Source organism: Onychostoma macrolepis, chromosome 05, assembly GCF_012432095.1.
Source record: "Onychostoma macrolepis isolate SWU-2019 chromosome 05, ASM1243209v1, whole genome shotgun sequence".
Lineage (NCBI taxonomy): Eukaryota > Metazoa > Chordata > Actinopteri > Cypriniformes > Cyprinidae > Onychostoma > Onychostoma macrolepis.
Genome location: NC_081159.1, coordinates 6,770,721 through 6,797,665, shown reverse-complemented (window position 1 = coordinate 6,797,665; position 26,945 = coordinate 6,770,721). Strand labels below are relative to the sequence as shown.

At 37.7% G+C, this 26,945-nt stretch overlaps 1 protein-coding gene across 3 annotated transcripts in view; it reads left to right on the top strand.

The window, feature by feature from the left end:
- LOC131541190 (uncharacterized) overlaps nt 1-21,644 on the top strand; it is a 34,098-nt gene extending 12,454 nt beyond the window's left edge. Inside the window, exons 1-4 of one of the 3 annotated variants that reach the window (XM_058776781.1) lie at nt 11,525-12,139; nt 12,814-13,665; nt 15,102-15,242; nt 20,137-21,644. In XM_058776781.1, the coding sequence (XP_058632764.1) occupies nt 13,587-13,665; nt 15,102-15,242; nt 20,137-20,336 (420 nt within the window). In that variant the 5' untranslated portion in view covers nt 11,525-12,139; nt 12,814-13,586 and the 3' untranslated portion in view covers nt 20,337-21,644. Of the gene's footprint in view, nt 1-11,524; nt 12,140-12,813; nt 13,666-15,101; nt 15,243-20,136 lie in introns of those variants that run through there. The other 2 variants (XM_058776782.1, XM_058776783.1) reach the window with 2 other exon arrangements.
- Nucleotides 21,645-26,945: the final 5,301 nt, after the last annotated feature.

The window sequence follows — 26,945 nt, the reverse complement described above, 5'->3', positions numbered from 1 at the left end:
CAGTGTTGCTACAAGGCCATAAGCGCCTACAGCAATTAGCACCCTGAACTCTGAAGATAGTTTATATGCAATGTGCCGCAAAAAGAGCAATCGCTAAACTCTCACAACAAATCAAAATCAGTAAAGGTTCGTACAGAGCTCCTCACAAAGAAATGGTTGTACTAAAAGTGAATATTTGAAAATGGCTTTCATTAGTGTTAAATTAATAAACCACGCTTTCATCAGATCGTCTTTGACTGGCTGAATGTGCAAACTTGCAAAAAATGTCATTTTAAATTCTAAGCTTTCAGAATGTGATTGTAATTTGTTTTCTGATCTGTCAGAATGTAGTTTCGTCAGCTCTGAAATAGAACATATTGCACTTTAAAGCTTCTCCCTCTGAGCAGCAGTTATTTTAGTCCACCACAAGAGATCAGCTGCCGTTCTCTATGCCGGGCTTGTGCTTGCTATTGATTCCTTTAAATCAATACACGCTGCACAATCATATAAATAATAGTGTTTGAGGCGCGGGGGTGATAGCTCATTTTTGGCCTTCATATGCATTTGCTAAAATGGCACAAACCACTGACCACCAGAGCTGAGATTTAGTCTAGCGTGAATGAAACAGCAGAGCAGAAATGTATTCATTTCACTGCAGAGCTCAGTGGGGGGAAAAAATCAATTTATTTAAGATTTTCCTGAACATTTATTATGTAGGGGAGACCAGGGAGTGTTACATCCGTAAGTCAGTGTTTTTTGTTTTTTTTTTGGATGTTGTTGCTTTTGCAATATGCGTCTCAAGCTTTGATATAATATTCTCTGCTACATATTAAAGTATGTAGCAGAGCATAACAGCCTCATAAACTCTGTAAATTACACTTTACAAAGAAAAGAAAAGAAAAGAAAAGAAAAGAAAAGAACAACAACATAGGACTGTCCTACTATGCCCTGCTAAAAAAAACAATAGAAGCCCAATAGAAACCATCACAGAAATTACAATGGTTTCCATTAAAATACCATTATAAACCATTAGCTTTTTCCAGTAAAACCATTACAAAATTCCTTTTTGTAGTGTGTTTTGGGCATTTGTCCAACAGGATTTAACATCCCACCAATAGAATCCATCACATACCAGTAGACACCATTATAGTTTCCATTAAAACCAATAGAATTCCCATTATAACCATTAAAACTATTACATTTTCTATTGTGTTTTGGGCAGGGTTCTATTGGTTTTTTCAGCAGGGTGGTAATGGACATAGTAGAAAACTATTTTTATTGAGCACCAAATCAACTATTAGAATGAGTTCTGAAGGATCATGCACTTAAAAATAAGTCCCCGTTTACACTAGTGTATTTTCGTTTTAAAACGGCGTTTTAGAATGAAAACGATCAACGTTTACACTGGTGTTTCCGCTGCGTTTCAGAAACGATCTCTGTTTACACTACACAACCTAAAACGCATGTCACATGACCATTCATGCAGGTACAATCATAGATATGTATAGGTAGATTCCCTATTATTTCGATGGCGGACGCGTCTGCGTGCTTGGAGCGGTCGAATGATGTTATTGTTTACATGGTCGTCAAGAATAAGCAGAGCGAATGTGGGCAGCAACGCCATCGTTTTCAAAAGTCTCCGTTTTGGTCCGTTTACACTGAAACGCAACCCCGGAGTTTTCAAACTAAAACGGGGTCTGCAGCGTTTTTAAAAGTCTCCGTTTTCGACCTTGAAAACGCCGGATTACACTCTCAGAAATAAAGGTACAAAAGCTGTCACTGGGGCGGTACCTTTTCAAACGGTGACAGCGACAGTGACAGCTTTTGTACCTTTATTTCTGAGAGTGTAGTGTAAACGATAGGTGTAACCGTAGCAAAAGTTATGCGTTTTAAAACGAAAACGCACTAGTGTAAATGAGGCCTAAAGGTGCTTCATGGTGCCTTAGAAGAACCTTTTTTGTATAAATGGTTCTAAAAAGAACCTTAAACATCTGAAGAACCTTTCTGTTTCACAAAAGTGGCAATTTGTGGCAAAAAAAGGTTCTTCAGATTATAAAAAGGTAAGAAAGAGATAGTTCTTTAAAGAACCTTTGACTGAATGGTTCTTTGTGGAACCAAAAATGGTTCTTCTGGCATCGATATGAAGAACCTTTTAAGCACCTTTATTTTTAAGAGTGTGTGACACTGAAGACTGGGGACTGGAGTGGGCTGCTGAAAATTCAGATATGAAAATTCATTATAGTAAATTTCCCTACAATATAGCTTCAAAACAGTATAAACGGTTAGGTGAAAAGATCCCAAATTAGCTAATGCTTCCAATGAGATTCTGAACTGCGCATTGAATGGACATGGGAGAAGAGTTGTGAATATGATGCATCTGGCTCTGTATGTCCAACGCTATCTCACGACCAATTTGTACGTATTTTACAAGGTGGCTAATTCGTACGAATTCCTACGAACTCACTCGTACGATTTTGTATGATTAGTCTAAACCCCAGTGATGGGTAGGTTTAGGGGTGAGGTTAAGTGTAGGTCATTTGTACAAATTAATTCGAATTGTGCAACTCGTAAAATACGTAGAAAGCTTTCCTGTAGCTCAAATAGTAGAGCATGGCGCTAGCAACGCCAAGATCATGGGTTCGATTCCCAGGGAAAGCAAGAGCTGATAAAATGTAAAAACTATAACTTGAATGCAATGTAAGTCGCTTTGGATAAAAGCGTCTGCCAAATGCATAAATGTAAATGTAAACGTACGATTTAGCAAAAATCGTATGAATTTGTTACTAGTGAGATCCGAATTCGTACAAATTAGCCACCTCGTAAAATACGTAAGAACTACAACCAACATGGTCAATGTAGTATGTTCAGGTCTCATTCATACTACAGTCATACTATATATAATGTATTTGTAACGGTCACAAAATTAATTCCTAAGGAATTATTCCTGGAACTTCTTTGGCTTAAAAATAAATCAAAGATTTTAAGTGTAAGTAACTCAAAATGATCAAGTAGAAAACTGGGGCATTGGGAAATACCCATAAGCTCTTGAACTTGAATAATTTATTATGTATGCATAGTAAAAGCATGGGAACTTATGCAAGCATTTAAATAGCTGTTATTAAAAATATTAAAAGGTTTTTTAGCTCTTTTAAGATTCATAGAGTTTTAGCTTTTTTCTTGATGTAGTTTCATGTTAAATTTATTTAATGACCTTCTCTCTTAAAAATAAAGGTGCTTAAAAGGTTCTTCACAGGGATGCCATAGAAGGACCATTTTTGTTTCCACAAAGAACCATTCAGTCAAAGGTTCTTTAAAGAACATCTCTTTCTTACCTTTTTATAATCTGAAGAACCTTCTTTCGCCACAAAGAACCTTTTGTGAAACAGAAAGGTTCTTCAGATGTTAAAGGTTCTTTATGGAACCGTTTAGACAAAAAGGTTCTTCTATGGCATCGTGAAGCACCTTCATTTTTAAGAGTGTTGAAACTATTCTAATAGTTTTTTTTTCTATATTGATGTCGCAGCATGAATATCTCTACTAAATTTGAGCCAATTTAACTGAAATTAGTAAGCAGAAACAATGAGGTTTTAATCTGAGTTATGTCTCCCAGATGTATATGACTTTTTTTCCCTTCAGATTAACACAAGCGAGAAATTCTTGCAGTTTAATTTTAGATTAATTTATGTTTGATACATTAGGTGAACTTGACATCTTTGAAAAGACATCTCTGAAATAATTATATTCACCTTTTATTGGAAACACATACAGTGAGGAATAATATGGTAAAATGTGACTAATTCTTGAAATAATTGAATAATATTTCGCGTTTTCATCTGTGCATCATAATATCTTTATGGGGGACACTGTCCATCTGCTGGTCAACTTCATGAACTGCATTTGGGGTATTGTCCAGAGTCTAGACTAAATTATGTCTAATAATGTTTTATATGGAGAGCTGAGGGAGAGAATATTTACTGTGCCTGTCTGGCACTGAAAATGGACACTTTACATTTTGCAGTAGGCCCTGAATGTGCAAGGAGAAAATATATTTACTAAACAGAAAATATACTGCTGCTGGAGAGATGCTTAATAAGACTTTATGCGGTAACGCAATCATTTAGCCTACTCACTATCATGTTGTTATTGTTGAACACAAAAGAAGATATTTTGAAGAATGTTGGTAACCAAAAATTTTTTTTTTTTAATGCTATTCATGCTTTTGTGTTCAATAGAAGAAAGAAAGAAACATGTACAGTTTTGGAATGTGGAACTTAAAGGTGGTTAATTGATGACAGAATTTTCATTTAAACAAAAAAAAGGGCAGCTAGTGCAATATCAGAAGCTCAAGCACTGACAGGAAAATATATTTGTTTATGTCAAACCATTAGCCATGGTATTGAAATCGACATACAAACCGCTGACAAATGGGGTTTGTTTAAATCCTCTCCGGCAGTACAAATGCATCCTACAGTAGAATTTGAGCTTGGAGTGGATGAGTAACCTACTCTGCTCTCTAGTGGACATGCAATGCCATTACGCAGTGTGACTCTCAGCGCTTGATTCGACGGCATGCCCTCAGCTGACTGTATTTATACCCTTTAGCTGCTTATTGGCACTTACTTGTTTGCACTTTACGGATTACTGTAAGCTTTTGACTCTTCAAGAGCACCAATGAAATGCTTTCTCAAATCTGATTATATCCACACAGCCCAACTCCATTAGCTAGTTCATTTTCTGAAAGGTCATTATTATCTTAAAGAATTGAAAGCACCTGCTACTGTGGTCTCTCAGATTGCTTTAATTCTCTTATAAGCATCACTGAACAATGTCTGTTACCTTAATCGTAACACGCCATGCTTTAAGAATGCTCAAGATTTTCAATTGTATGCTCTATTGCAAATTTGTGAAATAATCTTGTTACACTGTTCACTGATAATGTTATTAATTTTGGTTACACTTTATTTTAAAGTGTCCCTGTTACAGTGTACTTATACATTTAAGTACTGAGTAATATTAATTAACTACATGCACTTACTATATGTGACCCTGGACCACAAAACCAGTCTTAAGTGTCAATTTTTCAAAGTTGAGATTAAATGAGCTTGAGTTGAAATTTGGCCAAGATACATCTATTTGAAAATCTGGAATCTGAGGGTGCATAAAATCTAAATATTGAGAAAATCGCCTTTAAAGTTGTCCAAATGAAGTTCTTAGCAATGCATATTACTAATCAAAAATGAAGTTTTGATACATTTATGGTAAGAAATTTACAAAATATCTTCATGGAACATGATCTTTACTTAATATCCTAATGATTTTTGGCATAAAAAAAAAATCTATAATTTTGACCCATACAATGTATTTTTGGCTATTGCTACAAATATACGCCAGCGACTTAGGACTGGTTTTGTGGTCCAGGGTCACATATGCTTAGGGTCAGGATTAGGGTTTGGCTTATAGTGTTACTTGCATGTAATTATGCATAATTTATTGTTATTATAATAGTAAGTACATGTGACGTGTAACAAGGACACCTTAAAATAAAGGGTTACCTTTATTTTTTATTTAGTAACAATTACAAAATAAATGTTTTAATACTTTGTTTTAATTTTGTTATGTATATATATATATATATATATATATATATATATATACACACACACACACACACATACAGGTTTTTCAGCAGTGCCATGGAGTTTGTGGCACTGCTGAGGTGGTATGGCAGCCCAGGTTTCTTTGACAGTGGCCTTCAGCTCATCTGCATTTTTTGGTCTGTTGTTTCTCATTTTCCTCTTGATAATACCCCATAGATTCTCTATGGGGTTCAGGTCTGGTGAGTTTGCTGGCCAGTCAAGCACACCAACACCATGGTCATTTATCCAACTTTTGGTGCTTTTGGCAGTGTGGGCAGGTACCAAATCCTGCTGGAAAATGAAATCAGCATCTTTAAAAAGCTGGTCAGCAGAAGGAAATGTGAAGTGCTCCAAAATGTCTTGGTAAACGGGTGCAGTGACTTTGGTTTTCAAAAAACACAATGGACCAACACCAGCAGATGACATTGCACCCCAAATCATCTCAGACTGTGGAAACTTAACACTGGACTTCAAGCAACTTGGGCTATGAGCTTCTCCACCCTTCCTCCAGACTCTAGGACCTCGGTTTCCAAATGAAATACAAAACTTGCTCTCATCTGAAAAGAGGACTTTGGACCACTGGGCAACAGTCCAGTTCTTCTTCTCCTTAGCCCAGGTAAGACACCTCTGACGTTGTCTGCGGTTCAGGAGTGGCTTAACAAGAGGAATACGACAACTGTAGCCAAATTCCTTGAAGGCTGCACACGTCTGTGTGTGGTGGCTCTTGATGCCTTGACCCCAGCCTCAGTCCATTCCTTGTGAAGTTCATCCAAGTTCTTGAATCGATTTTGCTTGACAATCCTCATAAGGCTGCGGTTCTCTCGGTTGGTTGTGCATCTTTTCCTTCCACTCAACTTTCTGTTAACATGCTTGGATACAGCAGTCTGTGAACAGCCAGCATCTTTGGCAATGAATGTTTGTGGCGTACCCTCCTTGTGAAGGGTGTCAATGATGGTCTTCTGGACAACTGTCAGATCAGCAGTCTTCCCCATGATTGTGTAGCCTAGTGAACCAAACTGAAAGACCATTTTGAAGGCTCAGGAAACCTTTGCAGGTGTTTTGAGTTGATTAGCTGATTGGCATGTCACCATATTCTAATTTGTTGAGATAGTGAATTGGTGGGTTTTTGTTAAATGTGAGCCAAAATCATCACAATTAAAGGAACCAAAGACTTAAACTACTTCAGTCTGTGTGCACTGAATTTATTTAATACACAAGTTTCACAATTTGAGTTGAATTACTGAAATAAATTAACTTTTCCACGACATTCTAATTTATTGAGATGCACCTGTGTATATGTGTATATATATATATATATATATATATACACACACATACACATGTACAGTATATGCTGTATATAAACACACACAAATACTGACAAAACTATATTTTCCTTATTTTTTCTTTTTCCAATTTTTGTTCCAATTATGGGCTGATTTTCAGCAAAGCCACTTTAAAACTCTGTGTATTGTGAAAAGCAGTATATAGATATTAAACCTGACTTGCACTGACTTATTAGACTTATGAAACTTAATTAACTTAATTATGAAACTTAATAACGTAATAATGTAACGTAATGTTATGTTAACGTAATTGTGTAACTTTATAATAACGACAATAATAATAATAATTAATTTTATTGTAATTAATATGTATTATAATTATTTTAAGAATGTCTCAGGTGTGACAACAACATTAATATCTTATTCAGGCAACATACGCTACTGGGCCTTAGAAATCTGTGATGGCAGCTCCTGTGGATAGAATATTTTATAAAGTACTCCAAATCCTTGTTGACACATCACAACATGTCAAAATGAACTGCTAAACTAGTGAGTTGATGTTCAGAGTGAGTACTGCGAGTTGTCTCCAGTTTATTTTGATCTATATGAAAGTGAACAGGCAGGGCTGGACAGCAGGCTGAGTCACTGGAGTTCAGCTGTAGACTTGCCCTGCGGCAATCACTGCTTTAAGAGCCACAATCTACTGTACAGAAATGGACACAAAGAAGATGCTTGTCTGTTGTGTTTCGTTCTTCAGAGATTTTTCTAGACATCTTAGACATCATCATTGTGGCAGTAACCATCTTTTAAGTGCATGTGTAATATCTTGTACAATGCACTATAATTCATCTTTAGGCTCAAAATGCAAAAATATTGAGACATTAATGCTGGACAGTTTTCCAACAAGATCGCCTGATTTGAGAACACATAATGCATAAGCTCAGCTGAATTCCTGCCACAGCCTAATATGCGACCATCAAGCTTAAATGAAATTACAGTAATCGGATACTCTCCAGAATCCATATATTCTTCTCACGCAAGCATATTTCTAACAGGGATTACTGATTAACGTCACTATGAAACCATCACACACCTGCTGAACTGCAAGTACTATAGTAAACAGCGAATCTTTCATCATCATCTGAAAGACGTGAGATATAGCAGAAGGCTTGTCTTTTAGATCCTCGGAGCGAGATGGAAATTTCATGCTTTTGTGTTCTCACGATTTCGCCAATATTGCTGGACCGGTGCCTCAGCTGTCTTTGTCTTTGTGCCTGCACAGCACGGAGGATTCAGAATCCTGCATAGCACGCTTGTCACTCACTTCTTTGAGTCCTAAATAACAACAGACTCATGCAGAGCTATTATGAGCAATTATGTGTAACCCAAAACTAAGCCAGGAGCTACTTGGGAAGCTGCTCCTCATTTGCAAGGTTAATCTCTGCACTTCTGGATCATGCCAAACAGAGTAGGAGTGAAGACGCAGACCTTTTCAGTCTCCACTCACGCTTTCTTTATGCTTCATCTCTGTACTGCTGGCAGAAAAAAGTATTTTTTTCCTTAATAACTCCTAATTTGCTGCTTATTCATAATAAGGTTATAGTAGTTATGTTTTGGGGTATGTTTAATGCAGAATAAGGCATTAAAGTGCCCCTATTATGGGTTATGAAAGGTTCATATTTTGGTTTTGGGAGTCCCCAACAACAGGTTGACATGCATGCAAGGTCAAAAAAACTTTCATTGTCTTATAATATGCATTTATTTTTACCTTATTCGCTCAACGATTCATTTTTAAAAGCCCTTCCTTTGCGTGACGCTAATCTGCAGTGATTGGTCCGATTGGTCTCATTTTCATTTCATCTCGCCTGTAATGCCTGATAAAGCAGTGTTTGAGAGCGCAGTGCTGCTTTGTGTACAGCGTTACTTACCAGGGAAACCACTATTTTTACAGCTCCAAAAGCGGCACCTAGTGGCAAATAATGAATCTGCGTTTTCATTCAGACCAATGCGAAAACACCAACAAGTGGGCGGGCAATATGCTAATGTTTCATGTTGACGTAAACATGAAACGGCTTGGGATTCGTTTTAAAAACGACTAGTTTCAATGATTCAGAGTCGACTCTTTCTTTTGAGAGACAATAACTTTAAACACGGTGCACTTTCAGATTTAAAACTTTGCAAGATGTTTTCATTCACTTAGAGCTGTGTTACACACTGCATGAAAGGTCAGTTTCAAAAATCCATAATAGGGGCACTTTAATACCTGATAAGTACTAATAAACAGCCTATGCTAGTATGCATGCTAATAAGCTACTAGTAGTTAATAGTGAATAGTGTTCCCTAATCTAAAGTGCTACTGAAACTATTATTTCCTGCCTGCAACACAAAGATGAAGCATCAAGAAAGAGTGTTAATTGCCCATGCAAAATTCGGTGGCACTATAGGGTGGTGTGTGTCACTGTTAGGATATGGTTTCTATATGTATATGGCCCATGTGGGAACTCAAAAAGTTACTTTTAAAATTTTAAGTAAACCCTTCATCAACAAAGCCATGCAATTTGAGTTATCATTCATGTAGCACAAACAGTGCGGGATGAGTTTCCATGATCATTGTCACTAATTTGATCATTTGTGACCCTAGATGACAAAACCAGTCTAAAGTGTAATTGTTTTTCGAAATTGAGATTTATACTTCATCTCAAAGCTGAATAAATAAGCTTTCCATTAATGTATGGTTTGTTAGGATCGGACAATATTTGAATACAAATGCAACTATTTGAATATCTGGAATCTGAGTGTGCAAAAAAATCTAAATACTGAGAAAATCGCCTTTAAAGTTGTCCAAATTAAGTTCTTAGCAATGCATATTACTAATCAAAAATTAAGTTTTGATACATTTACAGTAAGAAATGTACAAAATATCTTCATGGAATATCCTAATGATTTTTGGCATAAAAGAAAAATCTATCATTTTGACCCATACTGTCACGAATCCTGTCCCTGCACTTCCGTTCATTCACCACCAGAGGTCACTCGCTCACCACATTGACTCTCACAGCACACATCACACTGGACTCAATTTCCCATCATCCATTGCACTGATTGCACACACAGCTGAAGGCACTGATCACACAGCTCTCACTAATCACACACTCTATTTAAACCCTGGACTTTGTTTCCCTCACTGCCGAGTATTGTATGCACTTATCCCTCTCCTAGCGATAGCTACTACGGAGCCCACTTTGTTGTCTTAATCTTGCCTGTTCTCCCGTGTTTGTTTCTAGCCCGTGTTCCCTGGATTATCTCTCTGCCTTGCCCATTGGATACTGTTCGCCGATCGTCGACCCATGCTTGCCCTAGGTTTACTCTTTGTCTTGTCCCTGCCATACCTGTTTGCCATTGTTTTGACCCTGCCTGTATTTATGACCATGCCTGTAAATAAAAGCTTGCACTTGGATCCGCACGTCTCGTCAGCCCTATTACACATACAATGTATTTTGGGCTATTGCTACAAATATACTAGCCTGACTACGTCAGACTTCGTACTTCTGCTCAATTTCATTTAGCTTCTGTACTCAGTCTGATATAGCAAACCATCTCTCAGTTTATCTCCGGCTCCGCAGCAGCCGGGCCAATCAACGAACAGAGGGTGGGCTGAGAGCCATGACGTAGAGGCTAAGCACCGAATTTAAGATTGTAGTTTAGGTGAGGGAAATCTAAAACGACAGCGGAGACACGGGATGCCGTTCGCTCTGTTGTGGAGAATATTCCTGGCATCAGTGTTGCCAACTTAGCAATTTTGTTGCTAAATTTAGCAACTTTTCAGACTACCCTAGCAACTTTTTCTTCCAAAAGCACCTAGCAACAAATTTAGCAATTTTAAAAAATGTATTTGGCAACTTTTAGCAACTTTTGATAAGTGACTCAGACAATTAAAAGACACATTTTCCATCCAAATTACACAAAAAGAAAACCAAAGATGCCTAGCAGTACACCCATCATGTGAATTGAGTTAGCTGCTATTTACAATTCTTCAATTTAATAATAATAATAACTGAATAATTGAATAATTCATTTATGATACACTTTGTTAGTAGCTTGTACTTGCGATTGTTGATCAGTTAGTACGCTGTAAGAAAAATGGGAAAGAAAGGCTACTAGTAATTTTCCAGGATGTTATCCATTATCCATTGTAACCCTGTAACCCGAAAACACAATGCGTAATTTAAAATGCAGGTTAAAAACCAATACGGAAAATTCTTTCATATTAACATGTTTATTGTGCCCTATTTTTACAGCCTTTTCTTGGAGTGTAGCATACTAACTACTAATACACTGCTTAAAGCATTATTGTTGAGAATGTGTTATATTACTAGTTTACTAGATATATAAAAAAAAAAAAAAAAAAATTTAATTGTAATCATTCAAAAATGTGTGTGTTCAATAATTCAATGTATTTTAAAATAGTTATTTATTTTAATATAATATTTTGCATATATTTTACAAACAAATCTAAATTAACATATATAAAATATATATTTTTGCTGAGATTTGATGTTGTGACAATTTTGCGCCGTGATTACGCAATGACGTCATCGCGCAATGACATCACAACGTCATTTAGCAACTTTTAGCAACAAATTGACCTTCCTTTAGCAACTTTCTCTGAAAATTAGTTGGCAACACTGCCTGGCATTTGCCAACTGAAGCCCGAACAAGAAGAGTGTTTGGTTCGCATTTTGAATGGAGGTGATGTTGTGGCCCTACTCCTGACAGGTTTTGGGAAAAGTTTTACTTATCAACTGTTACCGATCGTCAGCGAGAAATTGGGGAGGCCAAAGTTCGGCAAGGCGATAATTGTGGATGTGTAGATTTACTTCACATAATCTGCAAAAGTCGTTCACAGCCATCTTCACTCCGGTATTTCGCTCGATGGTTTTGTTTTCGCCGCATACCTGTGTTTACAGCGGAAGTTCAAGGCGGCTGAGCCGGCGAATAACATACGTCATAACCAACCGTTATGTGATTGGCTTATGGGTACACCAATGATTTTAAACTTCAGACAAGCGCCCGCCCACGAGAAAGTTAACGCTTTGTTCCAGACTCTGTCTACGAAGCAAAGCGAAGTAGCAGAGTTTGGTATTGCCAGGCTACAAATATACCCCAGCAACTTAAGACTGCTTTTGTGGTCCAGGGTCACATTTGATTAATGATCCAAAACAAGTGTCTTGAAAAAAGGTTAGGTTTTGAATCCCAGATTTTGAATGTATGTTGCTTAGAATGGAAATATTCTTTTATGTTTTTTTTTTTTTATGTTAATTATATTTTTATATTATTTAAAAACTAAGACTAAACCACATTTTAAAGCAAAGACTAAAAATGTTAGTGAGGCACTTTAGTAAGAAACTATCTTTCAAAATCTGTTTTCAGCCTAGAAATTAACAGAAGGTTTTAGGATTAAAAAAAGAAACAAAGAAATGTTATTATACAAAGTGAGTTGTTGAGGAGAGGTTTGCTTTAATTTTTAAAAGTAATTGGATTTACAATTTCTGACTTCTGACAGAAAGCAAAACAGGCCAATAAATCAAACTTGGGCCTTATATAGAGACCAGGATATAGAGATTTTTGAGCTGGGTCTTTGACTTGGGCCAGTAAGTTTTATTTACCTTTATACTATACTGACAATCACCTTAAGAACACACTTTTACTGTAAATTTACATGAAATATCCTGTTAAATCTATTAGTTTTTCAGCCTGTAGAGTAAGGGAACTTACTATAAACCAATTAACATTACAGTCATGGTTTTTTAATAGAAAAAAAAGAGTAGGATAAAATGCGCACACATACATCTCCTTTAACTGCAATGTGTTAATTCATATGAATATTGATGATATCCTTACCACTTCCCCAGTTAGACCTGCTACACATCACACATGCCAGACACCTCTTGATCTTGACAGCCAGTGTTACGAAGAGAAACTCTATTATGAGAAAGATCGAGAAGCATGGCAGAAGAAGAGAGAGAGATCCAGCATTAATGACTGCATATGAAAACGTTTTGGGTCACCATCTAATCACTTCTGAAACTGATTGGACCCTTCAAAGCACAGCAAGCGCTTTTGATTTGTGTCTGTGTTTGTTCCAAAAACCCACCCACTCCTTCATTAAACATCACTTCCCGAGTGAGGATTTGCTTCTTAAATTTTCATTAAATGCAATATGGCCTGAGGACTCAGACACACTAATACCACACACATAAGAGCATCGAGACTGACTCTTCTGTCACAGTGAGAAGCTGGGCGTGAAAGTGTTTATCTGGGGCTTTGGGATTATCAATGAGCAAATTACCTCTGATCCAGCAGAGGGTCTCAGGCAGACTGTGCGCGTCTGCCAGGGACTGAAGACTCCCTCTCTAGGGCTTAGGAAGGATGGGAGAAATGAGGGACAAATGACTGCACTTTATTTTGATGTAACGCATGTAGTCTATTCTTAACGGCTCATTATTGATACTTCTTTTTGATATGAGGCCCCTCCTCTTTTCCTTTGGAGTATCAGTGTGAGCTTGTTTTGTTTGAGAGTGGTGGCTCATGCTGAAAGAGGCAGAGAGCTCTTCTCCCAGGAGGATTCGTCTCACTACCAGCCCTTCATTGCTCTGCCCGGGTGACTTTTCCTCCAGCTGCACCCATGACTCTCCAGAACTGCATGCTGCACATATATGGACTGTATTACTTCTTGGCATTGCTGACACTTCTCATGTCACAAGGTAGGTGTGTGTATGTTTGTACTGAATTGTGTCAGTCACATTGAAGAAAACAAAATACATATTGAAATATTGTCACACACACACACACACATGTATAATTTTGTCTTAAAACATTATTACAATGAAATGCATTACCTTGAGAAACTTGTGTTAAATATTTACTTACAGATAATAGATCTTGAATTAACTTTATTTATTTATTTATTTTCTTCTTGTTTTTACTTGCCCACTGATTTGTTAGACTTATGGTTAAATACAATGGGAAAATCTGTTTGGTAAGAAAAATAACCTTACTTCAAGATATATTCTTTGAAAGCAAGTCTTTTAAGTAAATGTATTCCGTCATCATGATATTTAGATATTTTTCCTAGGAAACAAGGCTTAATTATTGATTTTCTTTTTCTATTTTGCAGTATAGACTTTGAACAGTGTTTGAATTTTCTCTATGTAATAATTTATGCTCAAATTGTGTGTTTACAAAATTTTTGTTTTATATACCAAAGATTTGGATGCACTTATTCTTGTCAACAATCCTCTAATGAACTCCATGCAACATTCATCACTGTATTACAAAAATCTAACAAACACACTTTTTGTAATTGACAATTTGAGGTAGAATTCTCCATGCCAAATGTATCTGAGCCATATGACAGTAATGAATTCAAATATCTTTGTTTGCTTGCAGTGTTGCCTCCTAAAGCTCACTAGCCTCATTTAGATCTAATCTTACATGCAAATACAACATTTCTGTCTGAACAGATTCTAGTGAGGGGGTTATGTAAAGCAAACCACCGCCACCAGATGAACTTTGCCTTTTAAAAAGAACACAGAGATAACATTACCAGAAATGATAAATTACCATACATGAGAAAAAGCCAATAGCCTGTCAGAAACTGTACACACATCATGCAGATTCCTACTGGATGGTCTCAAAGCATGATGCCAGATACAGATCGCATGTCACTGCAAATCATTCAGAAGATTAGTGGGACATCAATAATGCATGCAAGCGAATGCGTTTCCTTGTTGATGTAAATGATTTACGCTTTTTTGAGGTGTTTCATTAATAATGTGTTATGTACTGGCCTTCACGCACAACATTACCAAAGAGGAGCAGTACATTAGCCTAACAACCACCTGTCATGGTGTAGCTAGAGGCACTGTGCAGCTAAACCCATGTGTATCAACAGCAGGGTTCTGCGCACATGGCTGAGTGACTTAAAACCTCGGGGCTAAATTCAATCTCAGTCGCTATAACCTCATCCCTGCTTGATCTGGAGCCACAGTGGGTGAAATCATTGAGAAACTGATAGTGAAAGAAGATACTGTTGCACATTATAGTCCAAATTTCCGAATACAGTCGGCTGCTTTTGCTCTTGTTTTTCAGTATTCTCTGTAACTCGGATGCAAACAAAGATCTGCTTTGTGCTTTATAGCTGACGGGCTGCAATGCTACGCCTGTAACATCGTGCATAACCAGAGGTATGTGGACGTAGGATGTTCCAGCCCCGAAGTCATCACCTGCTCCCACTCCCACAAGGGCTTCAAGCATCGCTTCTGCATCAGAACTGAAAGTGGTAAGAATGTCCTCAAATACAACCACCCACCAGCAACTGCTAATATATCAACAATCAGAAATGCCTGCTTGGCTTCCTGTGGCTGAGATAGTCATTACATGAGCGTTAATCACTGTGGAGAATAATGCATAATGATAGTTTTTGGTTCATCAAATTTATTTCGGAGGATTTCTGAAATCCTTTGAGCAACAGAACTCCAGGGGCGACACCTTAATCCTCTTCATGAGACTCCCTGCGTGTAATTGTCATCACACTTTGGCAGTGTAAGGAGCATTAGAGGCAGATGATCGCTCCCGAGAAAAGACCGACTGAAGTTAGAGATCACAGTGTTCCCTGCCCCCCGCCTAATTAACCTGCTTTAACCCGTACTTCCAACACCTTCATCTCCTAATCAGCCATAAAAACCAACACCTACTGCATAAGCTGGTCTGAAGGTAATGAATCACCAGTTCCTAAAAATCCTACTTGGTTTTTGACTTTATGTAATACAATAATGGCAAATTTATACTCCAAAGAAACACTTCTGAAGTGGCATTTAGGTGTCTTTAGACAGACTGTTTAATGCTGCTCAGAGGTGGCATTTACACAGCAATTACAACTGTATACTTTGTAGGGGTGTAACGGTTCTTGGTAAAAAAAAAAATTAGAACTATTCCGTTCTCCCCCCATGGTTCGGCATGCACTCGCACCACTTAAATCTGACAACATCTGTAATATAGTTTGTTAAAAATAACAAGTAAAACAGAGTTCGGTTAATGTTTGTTTCTGTCAATGGATATGCATTCTGGCTTCCCAATACATTACAACAGTGGTTCCCAAACCTGTCCTGGAGGACCCCCTGCCCTACACATTTTGAATGTCTCCCTAATCAGACACACCCAAATTAGTTCTTGTAGTCTCTACTAACAGCTGATGAGTGGAATCAAGTGTGTTAGATAAGGGAGACATACAAAAGATGCAGGGCAGGGGGGCCTCCAAGACAGGTTTTGGAACCACTGCATTACAACTAGGGGTGCGCCGATCCGATATTCAGTATCGGGTAAATATCGGGTTATCGGTCAGAAGAGACCGATCCAAATCCGATATTGTGCGTATATCATATATTGTGTTATTGTTAAGCCCCACAAAAGCCACAAACACATTATAAAACACGAGCACTATATTTCAAGTGTTCTGAAGCCCGTTACAAAGTTTAATGTGAGGTAGAGATGAATATTTAAGTCAAGTTCAGGTAAACTCTTCTCTCCGCTGCGGCTGTGTGTCATTCTCCATTCAGCATTCAAACTGCGTGTTAGTGGTGGGTGGATCGATCCTAATATCGATAGTATCTATACCAACACTGGTATCGGTATCGGATCGATACTAGCCTGATTAGATTGATACTTTAGGTTAATTTTCTCTCCTCTACACTTAATATATTGCTTAATACATTCAACAAAGAATAGACACATCTGTGTGTTTATATACCGCTCTTTTCACGTCTCGTATGCAAACATTACTGCTCTTCCCCTGCTTTAGTGTTTTGTTGTTATGCCATTACGTGACTCAACGGCTCCAAGCGGAAGCAGATATTATTGGCTACAGCGAGAAATGGAACAGTAAAAATTCGCTACTGTGGCAACACACCACCTTTTTCAATGTGGAAGTAAGCTTTTTTCATAGACTGAATGTGCCAGACTTCCACTTCATTAGGCACGGTAGGGAAATCATGAGAAAAATAACGGTAAAATTGTTTGTGCTATCCACTGTGTGTGTTTATAATTAAGACAATTAGATCAATTAGAAGGACTAGTGAGCACTCTTAACGAACACAGCAACTGAAATTTAAAACTGTTCAAATAAAAGGCTCAATAAACTATCGCACAGATTTAATACACTACGCATTAATATCGCTTCAGTTTGTGCTTTGAACCTTTATATGCTGCTGACTTTCGAAGCGCTGTGACTCCGTGTTGGTTCAAGCGCATCATTCTGCGCACAGAATGTGCATAAGCGCTTTGTGCTGCTCTGTATTCGGAGCCTTTCGTATCATAATACTTTTGCACAATGAAAGATTATTAATAGCCTTTCTTGTTCGTCTTATCTATCATATGTTTCTGCCTCATTACTGTGCTATACATTTAAAAGAAATGTCTTTTAATTTTACAGTATGTATTTTTATATACAGTATAAATATATTACTTGTTTTTCATGAATGTATTTTACAACAATACAAAGAGAAATGTATATCATTTTACACTATAATTTTAGATTTAGTCCTACGCTTATTGACTTTTATTTGTTCCCCACTAAATAATGTTTTTTCACACTAATTTTAGATTTTATATATGCGCACTCATGATTTTTCTAGAGTAACTTTTGCTACTGAATTATCCACTAACCTAGTTTATAATAGTATTATTGTCATATATTATAATTAAATATGCATTCATTTGTTGTTTTTCTTTACAATGAAGTTGTCTATATTTAGTAGATTGTGTGTAACACAAGTCCAGGTATCGGATTGATATTGGTATCAGCAGATACTCAGAATTTTTGGTATCGGATCGGGATCGGTTCTGAAAAAGTAGTATCGAGCCACCCCTAATTACAACAACAACGATGAACAAAATAAACGTGGACAAACCAGTCACTCTTTGTAGATTTTGTTCAATGCAACGTATGCTCAAATATGACCAGTCATTTCATAGTAAAGCCCTTTTTTCCTTAAAATAGAACATACCGAACTGTAAAGAGACCGTGACTCTAAAACCGTGATATAAACCAAACCGTGAATAATTTGAACCGTTACACCCCTAATACTTTGATACCAGGGGCTGAGGTGGGTCTGAGCAGGCATAATTTGGTCTGGCTTTTTGAGCATGCACAGAGCAGCCTTAATTCAGCCGTGTAAAGACAGTGGCTCCCAACCAGCGCCAAACCCTTGGAATTTCAAAATTGTGCAAAACCATGGTTCGGAAACAGTACAATGTGATGAAGCCTCATTTGCTGAAATCAAGCTCTGAGCCACTGATTCGAAACAAACGATTCGTAAATGTTTTGAAGCTTCGTGAAGCAGTGTTGTGAAAGCTCTCATCACTAACACTGAGACTGTCATTATGCTCGAGGCGTCCAGCACAATTTTTCCCGATATCACTGTATGAGCGAAATATTTTGTAACCTGAAATCCTGACTACATTTATGACCCAAATGGCATTGACAGAACTCAGCCAGACTCTCAAACAGACAGTCCTCCAGATAGGTGACAGACAGACATAGTCAAATTGATAAGGCTGATAAGAGCTTTTAGACAGCGATCATCAGGGATTTCTCTTTCTCTCTCTGTTGGATCATTGGCCAGCCGTAATCCTCCAGAGTTATCCACTTTCACAAGTCGAGCCAGCTCTGCCTGCCTCCAGGGCTCAGCATGCATCACAGACCTGTCACATGACTCAACCCTGAGCAAGTGTTCGTGCCGCTTGTTTTACTGTAGTGTATGGCCAGACCTTCTCCTTTTAGTTGAAGGTGTGGGTTCAAAATAAGCTAGACTATTACAGTAGTTGTGACATGTTGTTGATTGTGACTGACAATAATTATGATTCAAAGTTCTGATTCTGAACAAAATTGTGTGTTTACAGTAGTGCACTTTCAGTTGAAGTCTACGGATGGAGCACTGTAGAGTGTGCGTGTATTTTTGTTGTAGCACTTTTACTGATTCGTCCATACAAAAATGTGTTATTCAGGCTATGAAGTCTTAATTATCCTTTTACCATGTGGGACTAGCTGTACGGTAGGTGGATGAACTTATGGTTATATGTTCCTGACATAATTGCTGTGGGTAGATTTGTTTCTATGTAAACAGTCCCTTAGTGGAATTAGTAACTGTATCATATGTGAAACTTGGCTGGAGTTACTAGAAGATTAAAAGCTTAAATAAAAAGAAAAAATTGATTCCTGTAAACCACTGATTCTAGTCATACACAGTTTTATGTATTCATGCTTGGTGTAAATGTCATCATGTTGTGTAAAGTGCGATGTGAAGAAGTGACGTGGAAGCACGGAGGAAGTCATTTCTTGTGTGAGATGATTCAAAATGTGCTGATGTTCCTCTCAAAAAGTGAACAAGATAGGCCTACAGTATACTATATGAAATCCGGTTACATTTTTGTGGGTCTAAGTGCATGTAGGAGTTTGAGGAATGAGAGTGTAGAACGAGGTGTTAAAGAAGGAAAATATAGAAATGCAAATCAGAAACAAAGCAGAGGTTAAATGTATAAACTGGCAGGAAAAAAATCAATGAAATGTGGCAAGAAAGGTGGGAAAGAAAGTGCCTGTGTGTGCGTCTTGGGTTTATTTTTTTATGTATTTGTTTGTTTTAAACCAATAATTATTATATTTTACCACACCAGAAGGACTCAGTCATTTTGACTGAGTAAAATACTGTCTGTGATTATCATTATTTGTATGTTTTGTTCAATAACATAAATTACACAAGTCATGTGTCAAACATGAAAGTTACTGTGTTTAAAAAAAAAATAGAAGCTACTAATAAATTGCTATATAAGATTGGTTGACAAAAAGTTTGTCAAGCATGTGCACTCATTTTTGGTAGATGAAGTTGGGTAATTTATGTTGTAGAAGAAAACATACGTCTCTTCATGGAAAGTTAACCACAGACATTAAATTCTACTCATAAATCCAAAACCGTCATTCTAAAAACCCACAGGAAATTCTTAACCCATGAACCCATGGCTCAGAAAAGCTGGTTCTCCTCCAGGTTTTAGAACTACTAACTAAATAGTTCTGTTGCGACATGCATTAGTATCATGACTTCAAATGAATTCCCTCTGAAGTTGATTCTATGAAACCCAGCATGTGGTTTCTCTAAAACACTGTTTTGTTTGTGTTGTTGCAGTTGCATTGGGAGTCATGCTGACCAGTGGCTGCGCTACAGCACGACACTGCCACACGGAGGAGCTGCCGGGAGTCAACATCCACTGCTGCGACTCTGATCTGTGCAACAGCGCCACGCTCTGGCGGACAACCACACTGCTGCCTATTTGCTCATTGACGTTTTCTCTATTGTTTCAAAGGTTGATACTGTGGACGGAATAACTTTGAAATTTGAACCTCCCGACAAAATCGCGGCAGCTACGCTTCCGATGCATGACATACAGGATGGAACTTGCAAATAGGCTACTACTATAAAAGATATGAACACAGACAGTGGAGTATTAGGCCTATGTGTGGATAAACCACCTTCACTTAGCATCGTTCTCTTTGGATCATTAGCTAAATCATTCAAAAAAAAAAAAAAAAAAACCATCACTGTAAACATCACAAGGACTTTTATATGGCCAACAAGAAAAATATTTTTTAACCATTTGTTTCATTTTGAAGCATTTTGCTCAGCCAAAAATGAGAACTGATGCTCTTTATAATATGTGTGAAAATGTATGTTCAGGAATTGTATCCTGTTTAAGGCCCTATTTTCTTGCATATTTCTTTTAACCAACTGATCGCAAGCTGATTTTTAGTGGATGTGCTCACTGTATGAAGTCTGTCACTCAAGTTCACATGTCCTAGCAGAGTAATCAGGTTTAGATTAGCACATTATTTTTGAACATAATGCACTTTTGACAAGTTGTCTTTATTTCATACTTCTTTGTCTTTAATTCATATTCATATAAAAGACCTCTATATGCGCCGCATATTGCAAGATTCCATTACTGGATGAGTAGGCCTACATTAAAATGTTGTTGTCTTACCTCAATTTTTTTGAGCTGTCGGGTTGAATTTCGCAGTTAATTCTTGACTTAAGCTACGTCATATCCATAAACACTAAAGGTCTGGGCCCATATTCACAAAACATCTTAAGGCTAAAAGTAGCTCATAACTCACCGATTTAGGAGAAAATCTTAAAATTAATGGGTGTGTCAGTCCTAAATGTAGGACTCCTAAATGTTTGCTCTAAGAGTATTTCACAAAGTGTTTTAGCGCTAACAAATCTGTGAAACGTTAGGAGTAGTGAAGATGATTCCTAAGTCACTAAGACCAAGCCACAAACTATCCTAAAATGGCTGTTGCAGGCAAACTGCCTCAGAATGTAAACATTTTGCAAACATGCTGCATTTACACGTTTTCACATGCATCTTTTTTTGGTTTTGGAGGCTATCCCAACTTTTGCGTCCAGTTTGGTTTTCTTTTTCTATTGCATGTCTTACTATCAGCCATGATTATTCCACTCTGTTAATTAAAAAGCTGTTTATATGCATATCCACTAACTGTTAACAAGAAGCACACATGTAAGAGGCTGACAATTAGCTGAACATATACTTGTTTATTTAGTGACACTTAGCCTGCATTTTAAAATCTTTATTTGAATGTGGCAATTAACATTTTTATTTTTAAACCTTCATTTGAATACGGCAACATAATATTGCACTATACAATATTTCTATGAATAAATCTCTGTCAGTCATATAATGGCAGTCAATGGGACCCACGGCTTTGAGAGTAAAAAAAAGCATACACAGACAAAACCACATTAAACCCTGTGGCTTGTGACAATACATTATAGGTATTTATATCTTTTTTTTTTACCTCTGATCCACCGCAATGTCCAACTGTTCTGAGCGCATTCACGACAGCCGGCGTGTGATCTGTCGCGTCTATATGTCACTCATTGTTTACATCATCACGTGCCGGCCGACCAAAGCCGTGGGTCCCATTGACTGCCATTATATGACTGACAGACTGCAACGGTTTGAGTTAAAAATCTTCGTTTGTGTTCTACTGAAGAAACAAAGTCACCTACATCTTGGATGCCCTTGGGCTAATCAGATAAACATCAAATTTTCATTTTTGGGTGAACTATCCCTTTAAGGCTTCTTTCTATTCCTCTCGCAGCTTTGTGAATAGGTTTTAAGAGAAAACTCTTCGCTAAAAACTTTTACTGCTATTTAGGAGAACTCTTAGTGTTAAGATAAAATGTTTTGTGAATACAGGCCCTGGTTATTGAGTGAGTGGGTGCGTTTGTAACTAACTCAAATCTTTGGCTGGCGTTTACATTGGCGGTTCTAAATGACACTCATGCTTATCCACTAACAAATAACCAATTGTCAAAATAAAGAAACTTCAAAAAGTCTCCAATCAAGAAGGAGAATGTAACAGATTCAGTGCCAAGCAGGATCCGAAACACGAGGCAGATATGGAACTTTATTTTCGATTATAAGTTTACTTAATGTCAGAAGTGCCGAAACAACCGACCGAAAAAAATTCCATGCATCATTTTGTAAAATGATATTCCTCAAGTATTTGCAAGTTTATGTTTCCAATTGTATGGCGGTTTTTGCCTTTATTAGGGGTTGTGGCTAGAAGGAATACAGCTCCGACCGGGAACTAACAATAAAATAAAATTTTCTACCTATTAGATTGTGTTTTATTAACGTCTACACCTACCCCAACCCTAAACCTGCCCCTTACAATTATGCAAAAATTAGTAATTGTTGTACAGTGTGACAAAAATTACGCTATATTGATGTGTGCATGCCCAGTAGCCGCAGCTGTATCCCTTCTAGTTTATTAGGACAGGACAGTATTTTAGGCAGGAAGCGAAGTGGGAGAGAGAGGGGGGATGGGATCGGGAGAGGTCCGCAGGCCGACTCGAACTCGGGACACCTGAAGCGCAAAGGCTCTATATGTCGACAAGTGGTGCTTTAAACGTGTTGTTTGAAAAGTGTACCTTGCAAAAAGTGTGCTATCCTTCAACATACAATACATAAAATATATTTAGCCCTATAAATATCAATGTGATATTTTTCTCATCTAATGCAGTGACATTCATACATTTAAACTTCAATGAACTACAAAACTTGTGATGATTACTTCAAGAAAAGATGCCTAAGATATCATTTCATTTAATACCAATTAGTTTTCAGTTAGATCATTTTGGTATTCTCCAATTTCAACTTTTTTCCTAATCATAAATACAAGGTTTCTTTCAGCTGTTTGTTTCAACTAGAGTTTTGCTCAAACTAGATTTCAATTTCACAATTTTGTAGCTAGTCCAGATGACAGTACTGTATAATTGCTGATCCATGGGAATTCTTGGCTGAGAAGTGAAAGTCTATCTCTAAATGATGCCTAAATAGGGCTCAGAGCTACAGGAGATGGCAGTGTTTCACAATCTCTTGACACAGGCATAAATGTTCAACCTGACAGAATCTCTGACACAACAGAGATCGTGTAGTGCTCAGTCCACTGTGTATTCATTGTAATTAGAGCCATGAAACATGCCTGACTAGTGCAATATTTTATTAGGATTCATTCTTTGTTAGAAATCATGTTTATAATATGTAGCAATTCTTCACGTGGGTCCTTTGAAGATTTTGAAGAACATTATAAGAGCAATGGCCTGTCTTATGGTGAAAGCTCTTATGAAAATAAACGGGAAGAGATCCACGGACGCTCATGGCTTGTTTTGATTTGTTTAATCCAGCCTTTGAGAAAACACAGGCAGTGAGAGCCATCTCTCACAGAGTGGAGGAAGAAGTGTTTCATCTTTTAACTCTCCTCATGATTCATCCAGAAATTAGCAGAGAGAGATTGCGGAGACAGGTTTGAGGGCTGGCGTGTGAAATAAGACTGTGCGCTGTCTCTGAGCTAATGAGCGCTGAAGCACAAGCTGTACTCACCGTGCAGCACCTGAACTCTCTCCTGTCTTTAACTTCTGCTGTCACATGCCTCTGACACTGAAAGGACTGCTTTCACAGGCGTTTTGAAAAATGGTCTGTTGATTGCACTGAATTTGGTGAGAATCTAGAATCCATTTGGTGCTTTTGAGTGGATTTGTTTCAGTTTGTTCAATATTTGTCAATGTCAGGCCACAGTTGATGCCATGGCATGAAATTCATTCATTTGTCATAAGTCAATGTTTGTCTATTTAAAAAACAAAATGCTTTTTAAATTTCACTGTGTATGACTGAGGTACGAAACCCATGCTATGATGCTATGGTGTTCTGGCTGGTTGCCAGGTCATTGTTGTGTGATTGCTAAGGAGTTCTAGGGTGGTTTTTTTTACTGGCCTAAAGCTGTAGTTACTAGACCTTTGGCCACTGCAACAGACATGGTATGATGACACACTCTGCAGTGTCTTTTTAAAAAATATTATTCAACAAATATAACAAATAATGATAAATCAAAATTTAAACCATTAGGTCATCTAAAAATTCAGTTTTATTGCTCACTAATGTCATTCCAAACCTATAACACTTTCATTCAACTTAGAAATGCAAATGAAGATATTTTTAACGAAACCTGAAACATTTCTGTTCCTTCAAAGAAAGTACCAAAACTTTGATGCTTCAATATACAGTGGGGCAAAAAAGTATTTAGTCAGCCACCAGTTGTGCAAGTTCTCCCACTTAAAAAGATGAGAGAGGCCTGTAATTTTCATCATAGGTATACCTCAACTATGAGAGACAAAATGAGAAAAAAAATCCAGAAAATCACATTGTAGGATTTTTAAAGAATTAATTGGTAAATTCCTCGGTAAAATAAGTATTTGGTCACCTACAAACAAGCGAGATTTCTGGCTCTCACAGACCTGTAACTTCTTCTTTAAGAGGCTCCTCTGTCCTCCACTCGTTACCTGTATTAATGGCATCTGTTTGAACTCGTTATCAGTATAAAAGACACCTGTCCACAACCTCAAACAGTCCAACTCCAAACTCCACCATGGCCAAGACCAAAGAGCTGTCAAGGACACCAGAAACAAAATTGTAGACCTGCACCAGGCTGGGAAGACTGAATCTGCAATAGGTAAGCAGCTTGGTGTGAAGAAATCAACTGTGGGAGCAATTATTAGAAAATGGAAGACATACAAGACCACTGATAATCTCCCTCGATCTGGGGCTCACGCAAGATCTCACCCGTGGGGTCAAAATGATCACAAGAACTGTGAGCAAAATCCCAGAACCACAGGGGACCTAGTGAATGACCTGCAGAGAGCTGGGACCAAAGTAACAAAGGCTACCATCAGTAACACACTGCGCCAGGGACTCAAATCCTGCAGTGCCAGGCGTGTCCCCTGCTTAAGCCAGTACATGTCCGGCCCGTCTGAAGTTTGCTAGAGAGCATTTGGATGATCCAGAAGAGGATTGGGAGAATGTCATATGGTCAGATGAAACCAAAATAGAACTTTTGGTAAAAACTCAACTTGTCGTGTTTGGAGGAGAAAGAATGCTGAGTTGCATCCAAAGAACACCATACCTACTGTGAAGCATGGGGTGGAAACATCATGCTTTGGGGCTGTTTTTCTGCAAAGGGACCAGGACGACTGATCCGTGTAAGCGAAAGAATGAATGGGGCCATGTATCGTGAGATTTTGGTGAAAACCTCCTTCCATCAGCAAGGGCATTGAAGATGAAAGCGTGGCTGGGTCTTTCAGCATGACAATGATCCCAAACACACCGCCAGAACAGCGAAGGAGTGGCTTCGTAAGAAGCATTTCAAGGTCCTGGAGTGGCCTAGCCAGTCTCCAGATCTCAACCCCATCGAAAATCTTTGGAGTCCGTGTTGCCCAACGACAGCCCTAAAACATTACTGCTCTAGAGGAGATCTGCATGGAGGAATGGGCCAAAATACCAGCAACAGTGTGTGAAAACCTTGTGAAGACTTACAGAAAACGTTTGACCTCTGTCATTGCCAACAAAGGGTATATAACAAAGTATTGAGATGAAATTTTGTTATTGACCAAATACTTATTTTCCACCATAATTTGCAAATAAATTCTTTAAAAATCCTACAATGTGATTTTCTGGATTTTTTTTTTCTTTCTCATTTTGTCTCTCATAGTTGAGGTATACCTATGATGAAAATTACAGGCCTCTCTCATCTTTTTAAGTGGGAGAACTTGCACAATTGGTGGCTGACTAAATACTTTTTTGCCCCACTGTATCACATATAAACATTGATCAACGTACAAACGGAAACTAAAACAAAATGAACATGTCCCTTCAGAACTTGTATTAAACTGCTCTATTCATATGGATTTCTGGATTCATATGGAACTTTTGAAGTTTTGGCAGAATGGACATCAAATGGAGAGACAGAAATCTCTCAGATTTCACTAAAATATCTTCAATTGTGTTTTGAAAATGAACAAAGGTCTAATGGGTTTGGAATGACATTAGGGTAAATAATAACAAAATTAAAATTTTAAGGTGAACTATCCCTTTAATTCAGTTTGGAGTTCAATGAGTAACATTAAGATTCTCTGTTGGTCACCCTTTTTCTTCTCATCTGAATTTACAGGTCAGAGTTTACCAAACTTGAGCTTTCAAATGCACCTAAATGCAAAACTTCTTCCCATCAGAAAGTGCTTACAGTCTCCTGAATTTGTGTGAATGACTCTACTTTATGGTACTATATGGAGTGAAAAATCTAATGTGACCACCTTTTTAGTCACAAGAGTCCATAGAGTCCAGTCTATGCTGTTGCTTTGCATGAGTTTTGAGAGTCGCAGCCTCAGTTTATGATAAACAACAAGTATTTATGCTGTAAAGAATTATCCTGTCAGTCTACCTTATTTGTTATTACATATGAATCTCAGAGCTATCACAAACAGCAGCAGTAGGTGCTGGCAGAAAACAGACACTACAGATTAATGGCAAATTAGGGCAGATTGAAATTTTGTCACAACCTAGAGGAGGCAAACCCATG